This window comes from Stegastes partitus, unplaced genomic scaffold (genome assembly GCF_000690725.1).
Source record: "Stegastes partitus isolate 25-593 unplaced genomic scaffold, Stegastes_partitus-1.0.2 Scaffold974, whole genome shotgun sequence".
NCBI lineage: Eukaryota > Metazoa > Chordata > Actinopteri > Pomacentridae > Stegastes > Stegastes partitus.
Window position 1 is genome coordinate 73,001 of NW_007578705.1, and position 8,428 is coordinate 81,428.

Genomic DNA, 8,428 nt, shown 5'->3' on the forward strand with positions numbered 1-8,428 from the left:
CATTTCAACTTGTGGGGTCTTTAAGAGCTGTAATTTTAAACACTGAAATTACTTCAGTACACTTATATTAAAAATATTTAGACTTGTCCCTTTAATTTGCAAGGTTAAATCTGATTTTTCTATTAAAAAGCACTTTGGTTCAATGTCTGTTGTTTTTAATGTGCCATATAATTAACTGTGACTTGACGACTTTACTGCAAAAGGTTTAATATCAAATATTGATTCCAAGATGCCCAAAATTATCCCTCTAAAGGAGAGAGGACATTCTGTATGATATTTCTAATACATATATAAATATATATATACACACATACATACAGGATGTCTCTTCTTAACCTGCTTTTTTTCCCTCCTCCCCTTTCACATAAAAATAGATTTCTTTAGTAGCTGTACTGCAGACATCCAGCTTTAAGGTCTGCAGTAGAAGATGTGGATGCTTGCTTCTGAGAAATCAAACAACTGCAACACTTCCTTCAAAAAAAGAAGGAAAAAAAAAAGTATAATATCTTACTAAAATATTTTATTTTTGCTGAAGTTTGGTGAGTATCATTTAATGTCAGGTATTGTACATTCACATAATATATGTAGCACAGCAAAATGCAATTTTCTTGCTCCATTTTAACACCCTGAGGTTTGTAAGGAAATGTATGGAACATTTTAATTGACTGCAAATGGACAACGCTGCTTTACTCACGTAGACAAACAAGCTGCATTAAAACTTCACACCTGTTTCCATTACAGCGAGAAAGAGGCCCATTTATACATATATCTGGCACAGAGACGTGCTTGGCTTTATCCCAGGGAAAGGCACCGGTGCCAAGGCTGCACACTGGGAAGTGCTGTCTACTGTATACGACTGCCAGCCAGCTCATCAATAGTAAATACAGCGTGTGTGGTGTATGGGAATGTGGGCCATTTCTTTGTGGTGCTGCTTGGCGTAAGGCCACAGGTAAAAGTCGATGATTGCTGAGTTGACGTCGCAAGTCTGTCTGTCTCTCTCCTGCACCAGCTTGCAAAGGCGGTCTTTGATCAGCTCCACAGACCAAATCGAACAACCTCGAATTTCGACCTCTCTCCGGTCCCCAGAGCACAGCAGCTCACCTGAGAGAAAGACAAACACATAACACACTGAGTGATTACAGCCTATGATGTTTAAATGACAGGACGCTCACAAACACCGCTGTCTCACCGTCCTTCAGTGTCTGCATCAGTGTGTCAGAGTATCGTAGTGCACCTAAGTAGATGAGCGCCTGAGGAACCCTGTAGTCAGCAAACATGGTGAGCCAGTCCATGTTAACGATGTCTCCGTGTCCTCTGGCTTCCATGACCCCCCAGAAATCTGCCACCAGGATCTGGGCTCGCTTGTAGAGTGAAATTCTTTTTCCCTGGAACAAAGAGAAGAGCAACGCAACACTGTGTGCATAATTATTACACAAATGATTCCTCAGTCAATCCAAAATGATAATTAAATGACATTGATGGCCTTTAATAAATAAATAATAATAACTGGCATGAGTTTTCCATCTACAGACTCAGTTTCTTCATCTGTTCCCGATCAAATTTAGCTTAAGTGACAACCACAAACTCCTAACTGCTTTTTAAAGAGATGTATTGCATTCCCCCACTGTAAGTATCACATTTTAAGTCAGGTGAGGAGGGAGCCAGGTCATTATTTAATCATTTTTGTGGTCTTTCCCACACTCTCCGATTCCTAGGTGTTTGCTTAATATTGGTCCTGCACCATATCCGAGTGTCTTATTGAGTCCAGATTATGAGGCATCGTTCTGGTGATGAGTTCCTTAATTCCATACATTAGGGTCCTTCTGATGTATTGACGTTCCTGTTGTTCGTAGGTGAGGAGGGTCAGGAGGTCATAGCATGGACGCCATCCTCTGCTGGGAAGAGGTCTGGGCAGGCAAAAACAAAACTGATCATCCGAGCTCCAATCGGTTGTTCTGAGAAGTTGGAGAGGGCAAAATATTCTCTTTTGCCGGCCAGCATCGTCTGCTTTGTTACCTTGTAAACGGTCTTTATCAGCTGTCTTCTCAGTTGGTCTCTTATCAACTTATGACTGTGAGAAAGAATCATTGGGTTCTGTGGGAGCTTAATCTGGGGTGGTTCATGCAATGACCTGTTCTTCTTCTCCTTGGTACCTTACAGGGTGCATTTATAGCATAAAGATCATGGTCTTCCTGAATGCACTGGTTTTACTACACTTCTTAAAAAGGGAAGCTGACAATAGGTTTAGAAGTTGATTGTCAGTCCATCTTCAACCTGAAAAGATGCTATTAGTTCATCTTTAACGACAGCAGCTCATACAAATAACACTTGACCACCTCACTGGTGCCAGACTCTGAGCAGTGCCTTGTGTCCATCAGTAATCCAACCACAGTCCTGTCCATCTGCTCCATCAAGTCACTCTCATTTTATTTGTGCTTTTAACCTCAAAAATGTCTCCAGGTATTTCTTGGCACTTCAGGTTGTGAATCGTATTCAGTGGTGACTGTGTTTCTCTGCCTTTACCTTTGACAATGGGTTCCCTGTGGCGTCGTGTTTTATTTCTCTCTTTTTCTATAGTCTTCTGCAGTTCATTTGCACCGTTTTGTTTTTGAGACCTTGCTGACTATTTGAAACAAGACATTTGATTGTCCCGTGGTCACACCTCCATAGTTGAGCTATTTTAAGAATCTGTCTGTACATTTTTTAACAGTGTTTTTTTCTTTTTTTTTGCTCCCATTTAACATCAGGGAATGAAGCTGCCTAATAATTATACACACCTAATGTAAGGTGCTTACTTTATAACCTCCATCATTAAACAAATACCTTAAAGGGATTAAGTCCAATAAGCATTCAAGTTCACGTAGCTTTGAGTTGGAAAATGTGTATAGGAATAATGTTATGGTCAGAATACTCAGTTGCCTAATAATTGTGCATTTAGTGTAAACTCCCACTGTATGTTCTGCTCAACCATGCGTTTCAAAGCCATTCCTATTTATTGCTTAACAGATGTTCTAAGGAAAAGAACATCACAGCAGCAATGTATAATATGTGCAAAAGAGTAGAATTTGCTCCTTCACTGGTTGTATAATATGAAGAGGGCATTCAAACTTGCCACACTGTCTCTGGCCAGAAGGTGGAACTCTCACATCACAGTTCAGTTCTCCAAATGCATACATTAATCTCAGATCACATATGCTTCCTATATGCTGTCAAGATGCCTGACATTCATTGTGCAATAAATTAGAGAGGGAAAAGTGAAGCAAGCGCTCGCGGTAACGCTTTAATATTAAGATAAAAAGCGCAAATATTTTAGAAGTTACTTACATTTTAGTATCTAAAATGTAGTAAATCATTTAATCATTGGATGTTCCTGGAACAATTCAGCAGCTGCACAACCTGAACAATTACAGCAAACACAGAGTACCCGTGCAAGACTATTTCTCCGCACATTTCCAGAAATCAATAGTCCCACAGTTTTGCAACAGATCGAACTCTAACCTCATACGTAGCTTCGTCCCTGTAGGAAGGAATCTTCTGCACAATAAGCTCCACCATCTTCCGGGCGTCGTTTCCGGCTTGGCTGATAAAACTCCGGAAGCTTCCACCGTGATCCAGCAGCACACGGCCTCCTTCAGTCAGCGCCTTGTTAGAAAGATTTGGTCATTTATGCTTTTCAGATTGAACAATGAGGCTGCATACATTCAATTTCTACTTATAAAAGGAATACAGTGGATGCAATAATGCAACACTGGCAAACAAGAGATTCATTGATTTGGAGCTATAATATCAGTTTTCTTATTTATTATCAAAAATACATGCAGGGCAACACTGACAATAATAAATCAGTAAAGGATTGTGTTAATTTAGGGTTGCACTTTCATACAGTCAGGCACAAATACACACAAGTGCCCTACATGAACACAACAGGATATCAGATGACACTTGTGTGTACAGTGCAGGATGTATAAGTACACTGGCTTTGAAAATCAATGCACCTTCTTTGTTCAGAGTCTACCGAGTCAGATGATACACTCGTTTTTTCTTAAGACGTCTTATGCTGCATAACTGCTGAGGAGGTTGCATCGAGTCAGATGTCAAATAATTATACTTCTGTACACTTTTAAACAGAAAGTGAAAATCCAAGGCGCAATCTGAAGACATCCTTTTCATCACTGGACTGATACTAAAGCAACATCACTGAAAGCGACCTATAGATTAAGTGAATCATTACTTCCCTATCAGCACGGCTGTTGCACATTATCATGATAATGTTAGAACCTGGTGGCGCTCCAGAAGCATCGGCATGGGTGTTTCATTGTCTGATCGAAGGACGTGACCCAACTCCTCCACACTTATCTGAGAGAAGTACTTTGGATCAGTAATGGGTATACCTGTGGAGTGTGGAAAAGAGAAGCAGCTAGAAGGATTTATCTTTAGACAGGAACTACTGGAGAGTAGGAGGACTCTCAAGGCTACTAAGTTATGAAGTTATAATGTGCTGTAATAACAAGAATATAACTCCACGGTAGCCATTTTTCGCAAGAGGCTCAAAAGACAATTTGTTCTGATCTCCTGCTGTCAACCCTTGAGATTCACACTCCGGAGGAAAGCTACCTGTGCTTTTCTGAAAGAATCTCTTGTAATTATAAAGGCCACAGCGACCACACATTGAGAGCACTATACCATATGAGACATAATTGATTCATATCCGGAGTCATTCATGCTAATTATAAATGATGCACGGGCGCATGCAGAGTTACAAGCAATTTCCCAGCAGTGCAAGTTCAAGAAAAGGGCACACACACAATAACTAGCAATAAAAAAAAAAAACACACAGAATAGAGGAACAAAAAGAGACATCAACATATTTTTTTTTACTCTCTAGAGACAAAGCGAGCAAAAAGTAGAAGTCAAAACCTAAGAGCACGGCCTTACCTTTATTGCAAACAGCTATAGTGGCAAACGGACAATAATTCTGACATTTCTATCACCCACATGGTTTAATTTCTAGACTAGAATCTGGTTTATTTTCTTTTGATGACTACTGTGAAAATGCTGTCCAGCAAATAAATCCATCAGCTGTGGGAAAGGAGGTCAGGTGTGTACGTACTAATTCAACATACTATTCGGTAAAATAAAAAAAAAATTAAAAAAAAGGCTCTCACCTTCTTCCATGGCCCTTGTGATGGCAGCACACAGGGTCATGTATCCTGTGTACGTCGTCCCTTTATAGGTCACCTCACACTGTTGGGTTTCTTTCTCCGGCCAGAAGGAAAAGTTCATGGTGTCGACCACAAACACCCAGTTCAATGCCTGTACGGTTCAAATATACAAACTATATTAAACCTTGCAGTGACAAAGCACACAGGTAATGTATTATAATATATGATGGCCTGAACACAAAAGGGTTTCTCTGCGTTTTCTTTTGCTACAGTTGTCAGTGTGCTACCGAGGGATGGACTCTTATGAATACAGACATCCAGTTTTTAATTTCCTGATGTCTGCATAAACTTGATGACGGCCATTAATAACTGACTTCCAGGAGTGAAATCCCCCCCCCCCCCAATCATTGTGCTTTTCATTATTTCTTGGACAGTTTTTATTGAATAGTGTAGGAGTCACCCAAGTTGACCATGTACTGAGAGTTTCACTAATTTTATTTTAAAAAATAGTTTTTTGGCTAGTGTTTTAACGAAGTACAAAATATCAGTTTTAACTCGGGCTGATTTTCTCCATTGCTGACTAATCTTCAGATAATTTTTCTGATTAATCATTTGAATGTTACAAACCAAAAAACAAAGGCTCATCAAAAATTCCTGAAGCCAAAAAAAACTCCTCAAATGTCTTTTGTTCACAACCTAATACTCAAAAGATATTCAGCTGATAATAATATAAAACACAGAAAAGCAGAATATGCCTACAGAATTGATAAGTTGCAACCATCAAATAACCTGCATTTCTGCTTAACAAGTTACAATAATCTCTGTTCCTTAATGTCATAAGCTACAATTAATTATCTCTGCAAAAGTACAAATACAGTCTACACTAAACAATGCCACATTTCCAGTCATCTAAAATCTCTCTCTGTTATCATGCCCATATTATTAACAACATTAATTAGTAATTCCTTTGTGCATCATTCTGAGGTCTCTCTCCATGAGTGAGCCCCTCAGACTATCACCTTACAAGTGTTTATTATTGGTGCCTTCTTTTGCACTGAACAAAATCCTCCATGTAGGATGTGGTTCACTGCTTATGTATAATACGACAAATCATTCAGCAGTCTGCGTGGTGCTGAGTGCTGACAAACTCCCCTGGTCAGAGGTGGGTTCCGGGGCCAATGGATTTGCCTTCTTCCAGCCACTGGCGGTCAGATCGTCGCTGTGTCGGAGAGCATAAAGCATCTCTGCCACCTTCTGCACTCCTGCTTCCTCCACAAACACATCTCGACTCCTCTCTGCTATGAACTGGCCAGACTCGCGGGGAAACAGAGGTGCTTCCATGATGGATACTGCATGGAGCAGAAATGCAACTGTGACAACATGTGCAGGCAAACAAGCATGCATAAACAGGAACAGGTGTCCCAGAAAACCCTTGATGACTATAAGGATGTAACTCTGAAAATAATCATGTCTTTTGGCATTTTCAAGCATATTGATGTTGATTAAATGAGTGCGCATTAGACTAGTTCTCGTCCAAAACATACAGACATCAGGAACAGCTTCTATGATCCTACATGGATGGGTGCAGGATGCCCTTTTCATACCAAAACCCCAATATCCGTTATTCATCTCCAGGGATGTGCCATTTTAAAGATGATCTCCCTGCGTTATTATGCAGTTCACAAAGAAAGAACATAATCAAAATGGGAGAGATGTAACAAGGAAAGAACATTTATTTTTAAAAAGAAATCCTTCACAAGTATTGATGGAGCTTTGGTATAAAGTTTTGCAAGATTTGTGCTGGTTTCAAAACTCCTTCTTGAGTGTTTTCAGGGTTAAACTATTCTCTCATCTTGTGTTCATACCCAGAAGAAAAATTCATGAACATAGAAGCCCATTGTTGTGCCATAAAGTGACCATCTACCAAAAATAAGTTGCAAAAAAAACAGTGGATCCTTGTAAATCTTGAACATTTCTTGAAATCGAATAATTATGATCAGAAAAGTGTTTCCAGTCTATGGCATAATCAGGCACGGCATTTACTGGGATGATTATAGGCACTACCACAGTATTGCTTGTGATGTTTAGGCTATATGTTTTTGGTTCGTCAAATAGAGCATACTTTTGATTTTTATGGAAAATACAGAAACCATCTCTTCCAATCATCCTATTGGCTACAATCTTTAAAATATAACCCCTGTAAATAAAACCAAGTCCTTCTGATGCATTAATAACATTTCAACCACAATGTAAGGGTTGCAATCAGTTTTTGGGAAAATGGAAAACTGTATCCCTTAAATGATTTGATCTTGGTCTTTAAAGCTATTTCAACCAGTAAAAACTAAAGGAGTGATTATATTCTAGGGCACAGTGCAATCAAAATGATGCAGAGACATAGGATAATTGGTCTGGCAATAAGTTTTTTGGCACAATGCCTCCACACAAGAACATCTCTGAGCAATCCCTTTACCTAAACAAAAAGAAGACAATTACATCATTGTAGTTTCTCTCAAGTGTCCAGTGGTTGTGTGGTAACGATGCCCATGAAGAACTGTGGCCTATAGAAAGAAATTAATTTACACTGGTCTTTCTCTGGTGAGTTACATGATTTAACCTCCCCTTTCAAATATACAAATAAATAAGTAAATAAATCGTGGTTTTGTGTTTTGTTTTGTTTCTTTTTTCCCCCAGTTTTTCATAGACTGTACACCCGCGTCGTTACGTTTCATTGTAAATGTGGACGAGCAAAGTACAACACCTGACTGAACATTCACGTTGGCCGCTAACTTCTCCGTTACCACTAATACAGACGCGTCTACACCTTCATACTCTGCAACAATGCATTTAGTTTTTGGGTATAAACCCTAGCGTTCAGCAAACACTTCCTTACTCATAGACAAACCAATGCTCTACATCACTTACCGACAGACGTAAGGACACTACCCTGCAAGCGCGCGTGGTGTTGTTTCTACTACCTGGTTTCCAGCTGCCGTCCAATCAGAGTCTCGCTTGTGGACTCGTCACTGACTGGCAAGCCAATCACAGCAAGCCAGGAGAGGAAACCGGAAAACAATGTCCGTTGTGTATTCATACTGTACGCGAAAGTAATTATTTACTTGGTAAATTGCATAATGCTTAACGTGTGGGGCTATAAATGCATCCAGTAGCAACACCCCTAACCCAGTAAAAACAAATTATTGCGCTACACATGATAGTAAGTGGACAAGATAAAGGTTTCTGGAAAAAAAGGGTGATCAATTAGCTGT

General features: G+C 39.6%; 1 protein-coding gene across 1 annotated transcript; it reads right to left on the reverse strand.

The window, feature by feature from the left end:
• Positions 1–501: 501 nt before the first annotated feature.
• On the reverse strand, positions 502–8,129 carry qng1 (Q-nucleotide N-glycosylase 1). The gene is made up of 7 exons (XM_008294577.1): positions 8,085–8,129; positions 6,315–6,511; positions 5,166–5,313; positions 4,279–4,391; positions 3,499–3,642; positions 1,190–1,385; positions 502–1,101 (listed from the first exon to the last, which is right to left on the reverse strand). The coding sequence occupies exons 2-7, from the start codon at positions 6,501–6,503 to the stop codon at positions 872–874; spliced, it is 1,020 nt and encodes a 339-aa protein (XP_008292799.1). The 5' UTR covers positions 6,504–6,511; positions 8,085–8,129; the 3' UTR covers positions 502–871.
• Positions 8,130–8,428: the final 299 nt, after the last annotated feature.